General features: G+C 30.7%; 1 protein-coding gene across 1 annotated transcript in view; it reads right to left on the bottom strand.

Annotated features, from left to right (window-relative positions):
* Positions 1-8,405: 8,405 nt before the first annotated feature.
* tok (tolkin) overlaps positions 8,406-16,271 on the bottom strand; it is a 99,192-nt gene continuing 91,326 nt past the window's right edge. The window contains exons 9-13 of the mRNA XM_065516352.1: positions 13,809-14,073; positions 12,891-13,740; positions 12,408-12,588; positions 9,362-9,615; positions 8,406-9,290 (exon numbers count right to left, since the gene is read on the bottom strand). Of these exons, the coding sequence (XP_065372424.1) occupies positions 8,994-9,290; positions 9,362-9,615; positions 12,408-12,588; positions 12,891-13,740; positions 13,809-14,073 (1,847 nt within the window). The 3' untranslated portion in view covers positions 8,406-8,993. The remainder of the gene's footprint in view (positions 9,291-9,361; positions 9,616-12,407; positions 12,589-12,890; positions 13,741-13,808; positions 14,074-16,271) is intronic.

Here is a 16,271-nt window from a genome sequence, read left to right as displayed (position 1 = left end):
CGTTACACAGTGATAATGATGCTGAGAGAATGACGTTTGCTGATGACGCGTTGTGCGGTGTAATAAAATATAATTAATTTAACATTAAAATGGGATGATGCCGCATTGTAAAATTATTGATGACACCTCCTATAAAAACTAAACAAATGAGTTAAATGCCGCTTAACTATAATTCAAAAGATATTTAAGTAAAGTGGAGTTTGGTTATAACAATAAATTGAGGTTTTGAGAGTCATGGTTGACATTTCATTTAGAAGCTAAAAAATTACTTAAATTACGGCTGGACTATATTGCAATAGATGTTTAAGAGAGGATTATGGATTTAAAGATCAACTGAGTTGCCAAAAGATATTTTCAAGAACGCTTTACGAAACTTTCAAAATCTACAGTCGTTCTCAAAATCTACAGTCGTTCACTATCGAGAATAGATGTTTAAGTAGAGTGGATTATGATTTTAAAGATCAATTGCATTTCTTATAGCGCAAGTTATAATCGTTTATATTTTATTTAAGACCTTTTTGTCAATGATCTTTTCGGGAACTTTTTACAAAACTTTCATAATCGTAGAAGTTTGGTAACTTTTGTTTTGTTTCGAGAATAGTTTTGATCTATTGAGAACCAATTCAATTGCATTTCATATCCGGAAAGTTTGTTACAAATATATATATTTGAATTAAAACTTATTGCCAAGTAACTTTTCGCGAAACTTTCACAATCGACCATAGTTCTGGAATCATAGAAGTGTGGCGACAACTGCTCTCGAACATTTTTGTTTCGAGAAAAGTTTACCATAAGCATCACTATTTCTCGAAGGTAGTAATATTTTCTGGGATATTGTTTTGAGCAATTATTGGGGGTGATTATATAGTCCATTATGGATCCAACGTTTACATGATGTAAGCGGAATTCCAACCAGTCGAGGAATTCGCAATACAATTTCCAGGGATATTTTGATGTACCGGTATCCAGAAGAGTTATACTGAGGAAAGTCTCGCCATCTCATTCAGAGATGCCCGGTATTTTGAGTCCAGATAAGAAACCAGAAAACGTTTAAAGGGTGGTAAAATCTCAGCCTTAAAAACACTGCATTGCCGAAGGTCATTCGGTTCTAAACACCGGAGTTATATAAAATCCCTATGCAAAGAGCCACCATATAAGGACACCATACAATAATATGGGCTTGACGATCATTTCGAAAAGCCATTTGGTGTTTCTGTGTGTAATATCCCAGGTTATTTATATAGCCTTCCTACAAACACTCTCGCTTGATAGTTCTAATTCCAACATAGCTTTGAATCAAAGATAACTCTTAGTTAGTTTGTTCTATCGGATAGGATCAATTCCACACCATTAATAGAAACGATATCCTCAAAATGGATGGAATCTGTAATAGTCAGAATCCCAAAGAAAGGGTGACCTCTCTAATTGCAACAATTGGTGGGGGATTGTACTATTATATGTTGCAAGCAAGGTGTTTAACAAAATCAACAGGCTATCTTAGAGCAAAACAATCGTACATTCAACTCCACCTCCGGTGTAAGACAGCCTGATGTTCATCATTGTGCTGGAACGCTTACTAGCAATTTTTGACAGCGCAACCAACATAAGGGAAATCACTTGGCGTTTGAATGAATGCCTTGAAGATTTTGAATGCGCGTACGGCGTTTACCAAGCTGTCAAATGTATGGCGTGCAAATAAAATAAGCAACTGAATGCCGAATTTTTAATGACTGCGCTTCTCTACGGCTCAAAAACATAGCTAATTACATAGCTAGTTACCAAAGAAATGAAAGCAAAACTCCAGAGCTTTATAAACCATTGTCTCCGAAATATTTTCCGAATATGGTGGCCCTATGCCGAACTAACCATCAACATAACATCAGCGCAGAAATAAGAAAGAGATAATATGTCTGGATTGGGCTCTCTCTGTGAAAACCATACGATGATCCTCCTTATCATGCTCTTGACTGGAAACCGCAAGGTGTGCGGCGTCTTGGAAGACCGCAAGTAACGTGGCGCCCAACTTTTCTTAGTGAAAGCACCAAATCGTTTAACGAATTAAGAATACTAGCACGAAACAGAAATAAATGGAAATCTGATGTAGAAACCTTAAGCTCCTAAACATGGAGTATGGATTGTAATAATGATCACATTATGGTTGAGCGCTATCATTTTAGTCGTTTGCAATGATGTAATTATGAAATATGAACCAAAACACTCCTGTGGAAAACAAGGTACTATTGAAACAAGTAAGAGATGTTTAGGTAAACAAAATTATTATTTTTTCCAAAGTTGTTTTTTTTAATTTTTTAGAAAATTTTTTTTTTTTGTTTTTATAATTTTTTTTTTTTTTTGTGAAAAAAATTCGGGTTAAAAAATATTTTTTCCGATTTTGACCCATTGTAGGTCCAACTTATTATAGCCTTATATACGTCGTAACAAAGGTCTTTGAAATATCTATCATTAGATATCCATATTTTCTATATTGACTTAGTAATCCAGATATAGGTAAAAAAAATCGAGGTTGTCCTGGATTTTTCCTCACGTCTCAGCCATTTGTGGACCGATTTTGCTGATTTTAAATAGGAAACTTTTCGACAGCATGTCTGACAGAATTATTGAGGATTTGGATCCCGAAGATATCTGGGGTCTTCAAAAACTTGATTTCAACAGGTAGACAGACGAACGGACATGGCTTAATCGACTCCGCTATCTATAAGGATCCATATATATATTTAATAAAATGTATTTAATTATAAAGCCATTTGCGACAAACATTTATGACGTTGTAGAATATTGTATATATAGTTGCCGCAACATAGCGTTAACATTTCTTTTCTCTGTGTGTATTGTCAAGATCACTTTGAGCTGCATATACAGATAATACGATTATAACCATATTTGATAGGTTTTAATAGTGGATGGTGTTCATGTTGTCTTTTATAACTATTCCAGTGTCCTCAGGATTAATTCTGATGCTGTTAAATTTTCTTGTCCAACATGATAGAGGATCTTTTGGTACTTAATCATTCATAATTTCTTATTAACAATTTGTGATCAACTACCATCCCAACAGTGCCCCTACATATAACCATCCAATCAACAAACAATAAAACAATTATTTTCATAATACGTTTGGTTAATTGGAAAAATGTTCTAATTTATTTTTTTGAAATATTTTTGTTCTGTTGTGTTCATTTATTATTTAAATATTTGTTTAAAACTAAAACTATAGTTTATTTTTTTTATTGTTTAATATAACATTTATTTTAAATCAACTAAAAGTAAGTAAACGGATTGTTTGTTGTGTAAATATTTATGAATTATTATTTCTTCTAGATATTTTAAATTTTTCTTTTAATTTAATCTAAGTTAAAAATATGTATATAATTATAACATGTTTTCTTTTTTTTACTTTTATTTAGTTTCAAAAAATTTCTAAATGCATAATCGTTTTTTTAATAGTTTTTTAGTCCAAAATAAAATCTATCCTTTATAGAGAGAGTTTAGGTTACAGAGATTTTTTGTTTTTGTTTGATTTTTTTTATATTCTTAAAAACTAATTATTGTTTTCATTTTCAATTCATAAAATATGTTTTTTATTATTATTTTATTATGTTTGTAATAAATTGTATTTAGAATTCTGATTTTGATTGTTTTCTTTCCGGAGGAGAAACAAATTCAGACAGACAAACATAAATAAATTCTACTATTGCACACTGGACACACGTACTTACAATAAAGTAAAATTTAGTTTTAATTTTCATATGGAAAATAAAATTTAAAAACTACACTGAGAAAATTAAATGTGTTTTTGTATATGAATAACTATAGTAGATGTAACAGATATGTTGTAGTTGTAATATGTTTAACAAAATTATTGTTCTTTAAATCGAGTATATTTAAATGTATTTTTTTTTTTTTTTAAAAAAATCAAATGAAAAATATTGAGTTATACAAAATTATCTTGTCGTATTCACTAATACTCCAAAAACTTAAAAATATCAAAAATTTAAGTTAGCTCTAGTCAGAGGTTTTATTATTATAAGTTTTCACTCAAAAATTTTAATTTATTTTTGCTGGAACTATGTTGTAGATAAATTTAATCATAAGTTTTATTTCGATTACATTTTTAAGTGAGAAGTTTCCAATTTAATGTTGATATGATATTAGACCAAGTTTAAAAAAATTATTTTAGAATATGCCTTACCGTCTGTATAATAAATCTATTAAAATTTAACTGGAAAACAAAAATTCAAATTGGAAAGAAATAAATTTAACCTTATCAAAATTAGAACTATTAGTCAGATATAAGTCTGGGTTTTAATCCAAATTATGACAACATGGCCTGACCTAAATACCACTCACCAGAAAGTCTATCTGTACTTAAGAATGCTCTTTAAAATTTGTTTCATTTTGAAATTAAAATCCAATAAAGTATTATCGTACCCACAAGCATTAAGCCAAATAATCATATTTGTATCAAGGTTGTCTACCGTTACCCCTAAAATACTCATTCAGCTCAACTACAGTTACCGCTAAGATGCTGTTATTAAAATAACTGTAATTACCGTTACCGCTAAAATACCGATATCGATATAATTAAATAGCGATACATTTAAATACCGTCACAGATGTAAATAATTGGGTTTATGAAAGCTATTAAATTTCAAATACAAACAAGTAAGAAAATATGGTCGGTCAAGCCCGGGTAGATTTGCAAAAACATTTATCTTTTAAAATTTCAATAATTTATTTTCGTGATTGATTTTAGGTAGTGGACATTATATGAGAGCTATGACTACCCTGTAGTCAGCCTAAAACCAGATGTCTCTATGATATAGAGTCTATGTCAACGTTGCCAATTGCAAAAGTTAAAATGTCGACAACTTTCCATTAAGCGTGAGTAGAGATGTTGAAATCAATTTTCTGAAGACCCCAGATATCTTCGGGATCCAAATCTTCAATAATTCTGTCAGACATCATTTCGAGAAGTTTGCTATTTAAAATCAGCAATATCGGTCCATAAACAACGGAGATATGAGCAAAAAACCGGGACAACCTCGATTTTTGACCTATTATTGATCTATATCTGGATTACTAAGTCATTAATATAGACAATATGGATATCTAATGATAGATATTTCAAAGTCCATTGCAACGATGTAGATAAGGCTATAGTAAGTTGGACCTACAATGGGTCAAAATCGGCAAAAATATTTTTTACCCGAATTTTTTTTTCATCAAAAAATTTTTTTTGTCATACATTTTTTTTTAAAAAAATTTGGAAAAAACTTTTTTTAAAAAAAATTAAAAAACAATTTCCAAAAAAAAAATTTTTAAAAACAATTAAAAAAAAAAATTTTGTTTACCTAAAAGTATTTAAAAAAATTTATTTTAAAGTATAATTTAGTGAAAGATATATAAGATTTGGCACAGCCGAATATAGCTCTCTTACTTGTTTAATTATACATTGTAGTCAATAAGTATAGAAAGTAATTACTTAAGCTGGGTTACCGCATACACCGTAATCGGCGCCGATAACGAAAACTGAAACTGAAAAACGTTGGTGTTCATCACCGTCTTGGTTCTGAATTGTTTTCGTTTCAGTTGGGTGCGTTGCGGCATAAAACAGAAACGAAATTATTTTTTAATTTTGGATGTCGCACATTAAATAGAGTTTCATTATTTTTGACAAAATCTATTATTTTTTCCTCTTCCAATAAAGAAAATTAATTTTTATTCAATTTGATTTTCTTTAAATCTGAAATAAAAAAAATAATTCAAATAATTTCGTTCCTACAGCACCGAAAACAACCTACTTGAAGTTGTTTTCGTTCCGGCCCCAAATGACAGGTTTTTCGTTACTGATCGGTGCAGTTTCGTTCCCAATTTTCGTTGCCAATTTCTGAAACGAAGTTTTTTTCGGTGCAAATGTATGGAATTTCGTTTTCGGTGCCGATTACGGTGTATGCGGAAACGTAGCTTTAGTCAGTAACCTACTCTAACGTACCTACTATGTATAAAAAACCCCTTGGTCGATTTATTTTTAATTTATATTCCATTTTCCTTGAAGGTAAAAAGGGCGGGACGATTTAAAAATGACCCAAGTGACAAGGAAAATCGTACTCTAGGGATCAAAGGCATAAGAAACTTTGCCCAAGGAACCATACCTCTAAAATGACTTCTAATGTTCCTTATTTTGACCGAATTGTCAAATTTTGAACCATTTAAAGTGCCCAAATCGAGTCTAAATGTATGACTGACACACATTTACATTGGAGGGCCGACCCACCCATGCTAGTGGCACACCCTGGGGAGACCCCATATAAAAATTTAAAAAAATTAGCATTTTTGGCACTTTACATGAAACAATCAGCGAAATGGCTATGTTTGTTTTGGAGTTTATTTTTTTTAGTACAACTTAATCACCCCTATCAACAATAACATGTGAAATTTATGTTCAATGAAATACCCATTTCCCTCGAAGGGAAAATTTCTATCGTGATATTCTCATGAACTTTTCATTCACAATAGTTAATTTTGTTCGTAACAGCTGTTTATTGTTTACAAAATTCAATCTTAAAATTTCACAACATGGGGAACGAGAAAAGCAAAAGGGTACATATTTCATGTCAAATATTGATTCGCGATATTGTTTGAAATCTTTTTTGCTCTCAAGTCTGGGCAATTTCGCACGGCTCTCTGATGTCATCGCCATAACAGCGTCTACATTTTCTGGTATAACTCGTTTGGAAACTCTAGCTAGCAACTGATCATCTTGATTTAAATATTCTTTCAATGTATCGTAAGAATGCTTCGCGTGAATGGTGGTTCAAATACGTTATTTATATTATTCAAATTGATCATTTCCGTGTAATTTGTGCAATGAAAGTTTATATCTGGTTTTTTATAAACTCTAAGTTCCGTTGATCACTGATCATTAGAGTGTCCCAAAATTTTTTTTGTTGGAATTTTGGAACTCATACCATCTATTTTTTTATATATATAAAACTATAGTTAAATATGAAATTTTGTCTTTCTATCATGATTGCAACCCGTGCCGACTTGCAATTTTTTTTCAGTGCAATTTTTTCAGTTTTTGTAAAAATTTTGCCATTAAATTAATTACTTTTGCAATTTAATTTAAAAGAATAGAAATGTGTAAGCAATAGTCGTTATAATATGATATAAAACACAAAAATTGGTTAAAAAATGTTAAAGTTATTAAAAAAACGCCAGGCCATTAACGTGTCTCAGGCCACTAAAACAAGAAATGTAGGAACAAAATTAACATATTTTGAGAAATATTAAAATAAAAACTTATTTTTACTTAAAATATATCCATATCTACTTGTATATGAGTTTTTGTCTTCTTAGGCTACCATTAACCTATTCGGAGGTATGACCAAAAAAAAATAATTTTTTTAACGGCAGTTTCAAAACACCATTTTCAAATTGTTAAAAATTTTGTTAAACAATTTTTTTAATTTTTTGATCATCACTTGGGGTTTTATTGACAACATAATAGGAAATAAAAATATGAAAAAAGTATTACAAAACAATCCTACATAAAGTTTTTCCGTACCTGCGATTTAAATTTTGCGATTTTCGAGAAAAACTAATTTTTTGACCATATTTTGGCAAATGAGCCGAATTTCCTTACGGTTATGATTTTTAAGTAAAAGCTATTCAGAATATTATAGTCCAGGTAATTTTAAATATAGTCTGAAAGTTTTACTAAAATCGGAAAAAGTTAACTTAAATCGTGAAGGTCAAAGGTAAATTTTTTCAATATTTGGAATTTCTAAAGGAAAGATAGCGAAATGTTATATATTTTTTTTGCCGATTTTTATGAACTTAAGTCGGTTGTCTGCCGACAAAAGAGTAATTACTCAAATTGTAAAAAATTAAAAAAGTGAAATTCCGAACATTTTATGAAATTTAAAAAGGAACGTTTATGAAAAACGTTTTTCAGTTTAAATCGGCTTGAAAATCGACTTAAGCTGAAAAAATTTTGGCGGCGGATGATTTTAAAATTTATCGACGGATCGGCTCAGCCGGCGTGCTGCCGTTCGTAGTTTTTGTTCCGGTAGATTTTGCTTTATGTTTTTTAGATTCCGTGTATTTATTAATTCAAAACATATTTAATAATTCTGTATTTCTGATATTAATTTCACAGCGTTTTTATATTAAAACAAAAGTGAAGTTTTTGGTACAGAAATTAAAAGTTTTATGAGAACAAATAATTACAATAAAATATCAATTCCACTTTGAAAACTGAAAGTGGTTTCATTCGGAAATATGTAAATGTTTTACTTTTTCTGCAGAATTGAAATTCCACTTTCGATTGGAATGGAATTATATGACAGGCAAGAAAATAATAAAAAAATATAAAAAAAAAATTTGTTCTTTAATAAAAAAATTGTGTATTTTGTTCGTGTGTGTTATCTTTTCTCAGTCTATAACTACTTTACAATTAATTATTTATTTATTTAGTTAATTATAATATAGATTTAAAAATTACCATCTAAAACTTAAAATAAAACTCATCTAATTGTAATATAGTAAAACTAAATTAAAAATAAAAAGTTGTTGTTTTGTTTTTTTTTCTTGTCATTAAGTAAATCGTATTAATTTGATACATATATATTCATAAATATATACTCGTTTTAGCAACACATTTTCATTACATTTTAAATTCTTCATTCATATCATAGACAATAGAGAAGTTCCAAAACTGCTGCCTTGTATTAGCTGTTTGCCAGTTAGTCTTTGTGAAAGTTTTTTTTTGTTCTGATATGCTTAAGTGTTTAATAATGATATAATTTTATACGTATGATTTTGTTTCTTTCTTATTTTTTTAATATAAATTTTAAACAAAAAAGTAATATTTCTTTTTAAAAAAAAGTCAATTATATTGTCAAATTGTTATTTGGTTTACGTGTTCATTTGATTTTTCTCTAAGTGTACGTTTAAAGAAAAATTTTGGTTTAATATCTATTTTGATATCGATTGCGAGTATAATATGGACTATTAATAACTAATTGATTTTCATTGAAATCATTGTAATCATCGGTCTCCTGGGATTCCTCTTCTTTGTATATAGATTTTAAGGAACCTGGAAATGGTGTCACCATCTCCGAACTATAAGATGTGGGATCTTCATCACTATTTTCAAAGGGATCAACGGCCACATAAGAGGCCGAAAAGCCCTTCATTATTATAGTGCTATCGGTTTTGAAACGCACCAGCAGGGAATCAGTTAGAGAGATAATGTCCTGAGGTATCTGTGGATTTAAAAAACAAAAAATTGTAAATTTAGTTTTTAGCGAATTTAAGAGAGTGATGATGAACTTACTATGTTGCCACAATATTGTCCATACATGGGTCCACTTGTATCCTCCATGCCCGAAAACACTTGCACATAATCGTACGTACAATTTTCACTGTTCTCCAAGTCGAATGTCAGGAATATCAATTGTACATTGCTACTAGGTGGCGCCTGTATTGTCCATTCACAATCCATATTGGTATCATAGTTGTGATTGCCGAACCGAGAGTGTGAGTAGAATTGCTGCACTTGATTTGTGGCACGTAAGTAACCACCGCAAGCTAAAAGAGAAATTTGGAGACAATTTTAAACTTCGAAATATATTTCTTTTTAATTGCAAATTTTTATATTTTAATACATATATATATTTTATATTTATTGGATGATCTTATTAATGGATTAATTTAATCTACCTGAAGCTCAATTGTAATAATTTCAGAAGAATACACTGAATATTGAACTGGTTTCAATTATTTCATAATTAAATCAAGTATTCATTTGCTCAAAAACAAAATTTCTTGATATTTGCTATTGAATTTTGAGTTTTGAATTTGATTATTTTGACAATTGAATACACAATTTTCGTTATAGGTTGAATTTATTGGTTGAATTTCAAATACAAAAATTATTGAATAGATAATTTTCGTAATTGAAAACACATTTTTGTTATTTTTTGTGGTTTAATTACGAAAATTATCTATTCAATAATTTTTGTTTTTGAAATTCAACCAATAACGAAAATTGTATATTAAATTGTCAAAATAATCAAATTCAAATGAATACTTGATTTAATTATGAAATAATTGAAACCAGTTCAATATGGGATAAATGTTTGAATTGAAATATAATTTTTTCTCTGTACATTGAAAAGTAAATTTTTAAGTTTCGTTTTAACTCATTGTGTCAGTAAATAGGAACCAGTACAGATAATAATTCTTGAAAACTATTTATCAAAAAAATGTGGATGCTGAAGAAGGACGTAGCGGTCCAGAAAACTCCTCTGTGTCTGCAAAAATTTACTTTTCAATGTATTCTAAAATTATTACAATTGAATTTGGGCCAGATTTAATTATATACTTAAATTAGTTATTTTATAATATTGTTACGAAATTGTATTTGAATTCAAATATAACGGTAATGATTCAAGTTTCTCAACATTTATATTTCTGGAGATTTCTAATTGTGGACAATGTTGTTTACAGGCCGATTAACAGCAATTAACATAACCGTGGATCATACATCATTGAATAAAAGCTTTGAGTTAATCATTGTAGAAATGTTACTTTCATGAAGCTACTGGAAGGAAGATGGCGCTGTGTATAAATAGTGGCAGAGGTTGGAGTCGGTAGTCAGTTTAAGATAGCCGCTGTTAAAGTAACATCAACTGTATTACCAGTGTATACTCGTCCATTATAAAGTGTGTAAAAGTATAAGTAGTCGATTAAGCCATGTCCGTCTGTTGAAATCAATTTTCTGAAAACCCAAGATATCTTCGGGATCCAAATCTTCAATAATTCTGTCAGACATTCTTTCGAGAAGTTTCCTATTTAAAATCAGCAAAATCGGTCCACAAATGGCTGAGATATGAGGAAAAAAACAGGACAACCTCGATTTTTGACCTATATCTGGATTACTAAGTCATTAATATAGACAATATGGATGTCTAATGATAGATATTTCAAAGACCTTTGCAACGACGTATATAAGACCATAGTAAGTTGGACATACAATAGGTCAAAATCGGGAAAAAATATTTTTCAACCCAAATTTTTTTTTCATCAAAAATTTTTCTTTTGTCATAAATTCTTTTTCCAAAAAAATTAATTAAAAAAATTTAAAAAAAAAATTTTGAAAAAACTTTTTTTAAAAAAATTAAACATTTGGAAAAAAAAATTTTAAACCATTAAAAAAAAATTTTGATTTTGTTTAAATAAAAATATTTAAAAAAAATATATTTTTAAGTATAATTTGGTGAAGGGCATATAAGATTCGGCACAGCCGAATATAGCTCTCTTAATTGTTTTTATACTTGATTGGAGCAAACAATAGTTAGTATATCAGATAATAGCACTTCACTTGAAAGACAAAACAACATTTAAATTGAAAACAAGTAAGAGTGCTATATTCGGCTGTGCCGAATCTTATATACCCTTCACCAAATTATACTTCAAAATTTTAAATATTTTAAGGTAAACAAAATTTAATTTTTTTTCCAGTTGTTTTTTTCATTTTTTGGAAAAAAAATTTTTTCGATTGTTATTTTAAATTTAAAATTTTTTTTTTTTAGATTTAAATTTATTTTTTTAAATTTAAAAATTTTTTTTTTGTTTTTTCAATTTTTTTTTTTGTGAAAAAAAAATTTGGGTTAAAATTTTTTTTCCGATTTTGACCCATTGTAGGTCCAACTTACTATGGTCTTATATACGTCGTTGCAAATGTCTTTGAAATATCTATCATTAGATATCCATATAGTCTATATTAATGTCTTAGTAATCCAGATATAGGTCAAAAATCGAGGTTGTCTTGGTTTTTTCCTCATATCTCAGCCATTTGTGGACCGATTTTGCTGATTTTAAATAGCAACATTCTCGAAAGCATGTCTGACAGAATTATTGAAGATTTGGATCCAGAAGATATCTGGGGTCTTCAGAAAATTGATTTCAACAGACAGACGGACAGACAGACGGACGGACATGGCTTAATCGACTCCGCTATCTATAAGGATCCAGAATATATTTACTTTATAGGGTCGGAAATGAAAAAAGTAGAAATTACAAACGGAATGACAAACTTATGTATACCCTTCTCACGAAGGATATAACAAGTTAAATTAAATTCAGATCACTATTAAAATTGAAAACGAAACCATTCAGTCTCTCTTGTGCAAAACAGTGTTCAAGCTCCGGAATAACACAATTTATTCAAGATGCCTTCTAACGACAGTATTCTTTAAGGCAACAATTACACAATCTTCTTATATTACAGTCACATTTCAAACAATTACATCAGTATTTCAATTTAAAATTAGCAAAGGCTCTAACCCATATCATTTGAATTCAAAGTGTAAACTTACATGTCGAATGTACGGCTGTAAAACCACTATGCTGTTTATTCTTGTCTGTCTTGAGAACCATATATAGTTGATTTGTCGATGAAGATATAGGATATGGAATCTTTTCGCCACAAAAACGTCCTAAAATGGAACTACTTTCGGAATCACCATCATATATGGCAACATTGTCGTAGGAACATTCCTAAAAAGAAACGAAACATTTTAAAATAAATCACTTAATCCGAATTTAAGAAAATATATCCCAGTAGATAATTGTATATTTCAAAACCACAAATTTAGCAGTTTGTCAATAGTTATGAAATTTCAAAGGTTTTGAAGTATTATTAACAAATTTAATGATTTTTGTTAAATTTTGTGATGAGATCAAGGTTTTTCTGTTAAAAATGTCAGCAGAAACTTAAAATTTCCATTTGGTGTGACTAATTATGCTCTCTTTAAAGTAACATATTAAATAGCATCTCTCTCTCTTCAACAAATTCTCACCTGATGCGATTCCACCTTAAACTCATTGAATATCAATTTAATACGATGTCCCGGAGTAGTTGAGAAATGCCAAACACAATCCGCATTGGGTGGATACAAATCTGGATAATTGGGACTGTAAATAGTACCAAAGGGTGCTGAAATCTCATGTTTACACTCTCCCTCCTTGCAGTCATGGCCATTTTCATGCAACGAATAACCATTGTGACAGGAACAAATATACGAGCCAATCGTATTACGGCACTCATGCTGACAGCCACCATTATTAATAGAACACTCGTCAATATCGGTAAAGAAAACCGCAGCAAAACCAGACCGTTGTATCGATTTATCCGAATGGAATTCCACCCTCAAAGCATTACCCTCCGAGGTGGCCGTGGGTGGTATGGAACTGCCACAATAAGTGCCTATCTTTTTCAAACGATTCTCACTCATTTTCGAATAAATGGTCACCTTGTCATAACCACATTCCGACTGGTGATGGGTAGCACCCTCTAAATCGAAATGGGTAAAATTCAAAGAGATTTTGTGTTTAGGTTGAGCTATTATTTCCCATATACAGTCTTTTAATACAGGATAGGTATCGGGGAAAGAGGGTGAGGTAATGGTGCCATTTGGATATTCTATAACACCACCACAGGCATCTTCACAGTGTTTCTTATCGCTGTGCAATTCATAGCCAATATGACAGCTGCATTCATAGCCACCCAAAGTGTTAATGCACTCGTGTTCACAGCCATGATTTTGGGTTTCGCACTCATCGACTTCCTTCATGAAAGTGGCCGAGAAGCCGGGCTTTTGCACTGAGGTATCGGAGACAAATTTAACAAACATGGTGTCACCTGTAGATCTAGTAAACATAAAATATTTGTTTTAGTTATATGCAAACTGAGAATAAGGTTTTTATTTTTAACTTACTTCATATTGGGTGGTGGCTTGTAACCACAAAATACTCCTATTAGCGGTGATTCTTGACTGGGTCCATCTCTGACTTCCACAAAATCATATACACAACTATCATGATTTTCCACTTCGAAGGATTGGAACTTCAAGGCAACTTGGTAACCTTTGGGCACGGTTATTTTCCATACGCACTCCTTATTGGGTAGATAGTCTAAAGGGTAGTTGGGTGACTCTAAACGTCCCTCGGAATCATCTATAGAAAGTTCTCCACCGCAAACGACTGCAAAAGAGAAATTTTGTTTGATATAAATTTGTTATTCACTTCCACAAAAAAACTTAGTTTGGACTTAAACTTCTTAATATAACATTGCTCCAGAGATAAATGACAAGGTGATAGAGTGAGATTTTTAAAATATCTCACACTATCACCCTTAATGAGCGTTAATGGATTCATAAATTGACCTACAGAACCGTTCGATTTAACTTCATTTGATACTTTATTTTTATACCCTTTACCTTCGTGAGAAATGTATAATGCCTATAAAGTATTGTGGATCCTTATAAATAGCGGAGTCGATTAAGCAATGTCCGTCTGAAAATTGATTTCAACAAATTTTCTGAAGACCCCAGATATCTTCGGGATCCAAAACTATAATTCTGTCAGACATGCTTTCGAGAAGTTTCCTTATTTAAAATCAGCAAAATCGGTCCACAAATGGATGATATATGAGGAAAGAGCCATGACAACCTGGACCTATTTTTTACCTACATATATCTTGATTACTAAGTCATTAATATAGACAATATGGATATCTAATGATAGATATTTCCACGACGTCTAAGTTGGACCTACAATGGGTCAAAATAGGAAAAAGAAAATTTTAACCCGAATTTTTTTTTCACCAAAAAAATTTAAAAAAATTAAAATTTTTTTTTTAAATTTAAAAAAAAAATTGAAAATAACAATTCGAAAAAACAACTGGAAAAAATAAATAAATTTGGAGTGTTTGAAGTTCAAAAGTTGTGTTTTTATAATTAATAGGATTGAATGGTTTAGAATTTTCAATGGCTATAAGTTTTTCATGTGGTAACTAATCTCCTGATTCAGTAAAACGAACAATAACTGAGTTATTTTTATAGAAACTTTTTAGATAAACGTTTAATCGGTTTTACTGAATCAGTGACTAAATAATGAAAACAGTTTCTAGCAAATCTGATTAACGTTTAAGAGTGTTCAGAATTGTATGCGTAGACAAGATCGTTGTTTGGTTTATGTGGTGATCGCAGTCCGACAGCAATAACCTAGAATCGATATGACAAGACCACACCACTCAATGAGAACGTTGAACTAGATGCTAGTGAAAAGAGTACTAGATTTAACCAGTCGCTTTCTGGATATCTGAATAAGGTCTCACAGTCTGGTTTCCGATACTTCAGTTAGATCGTTCAGCATATGTTCGCTCTGAAATGTAATATGTCTCAACAAATGAAGAGCCGCACATTCACAGAGAAGGTTAAAATTAGTTACCTCTTTTCCGCGCTCGCAACTGCTGCGGCAAATACTGTTGAAAGAAAGTCAACCGATCACTCAATGATCCGTTAACACCGCAATTCCTTCCGGTTACGTTTATAGCGCGATTCACATATTTAACTGATCACAAATTTGTGGTAGTCTTCATGTTTCCATTTAGCATCTATTATCAGCCTTCTGAATATATTGTCTAAAGATTTCACGTTTAGTAGTTCCAAGCTGAATTGCGATCATTTTACATATGCTCGCACAGAAGGACATTCACGGAGAAGGTAAAAAGTGTTACCTCCTATTCGCGGACTCATCAACTACGACAATAACTATTGAAAGGAAGTCTGCTGGTTTGCTTACCGATCACTCAATGACCCATTAATATCGCCAGTGGCTTCGAAAAGTCGTTCCAGTTATAGTGCATTTTACATATTAAACAGACCACAATTTTGGCTCATCTGTACTTCCGAAAGTGTAAATCCAAGAAAAATTATGATCAACTTCAGGAAGGAGAAGTTTGGTATACCCGTCAAAAAGAAACTAGACGAGATTTTTCCAAATAACGAAGTATTTATCATCATTATACATCGAAGATCGGATATGAATTGCAGTAGTGGTATCAGTGCTGTCAAGATCTTGAGCAACGTAAGGTTTACCAGTCATCAGGAACAATGTATAAACAGAAATTTGGCTAAATTTGTTCTAATAACGAAATATTTATCATCACTGCTTCTTAGTAGAATCAGCACCAACTTATAAACGTTTTTATTTTCATAACTATTTATAGAATATCTGTACTTTTGAGATAAATGTATTTAACAATGGTGAATAGAAGTAAATGTGGGACAAGCTCCAAAAAGTGGAAAGTAGAGATTCTATGAAATAGGAAAACAGTTATCATCATAGTACCTCAAAGATCAGAGAAAATCGAGAGAGTAAGATCAGTATCGTTTAGA

The sequence above is a fragment of the Calliphora vicina genome, chromosome 1 (assembly GCF_958450345.1).
Source record: "Calliphora vicina chromosome 1, idCalVici1.1, whole genome shotgun sequence".
Classification (NCBI taxonomy): Eukaryota; Metazoa; Arthropoda; class Insecta; order Diptera; family Calliphoridae; genus Calliphora; species Calliphora vicina.
This window is presented reverse-complemented; position numbering and strand designations above follow the sequence as displayed.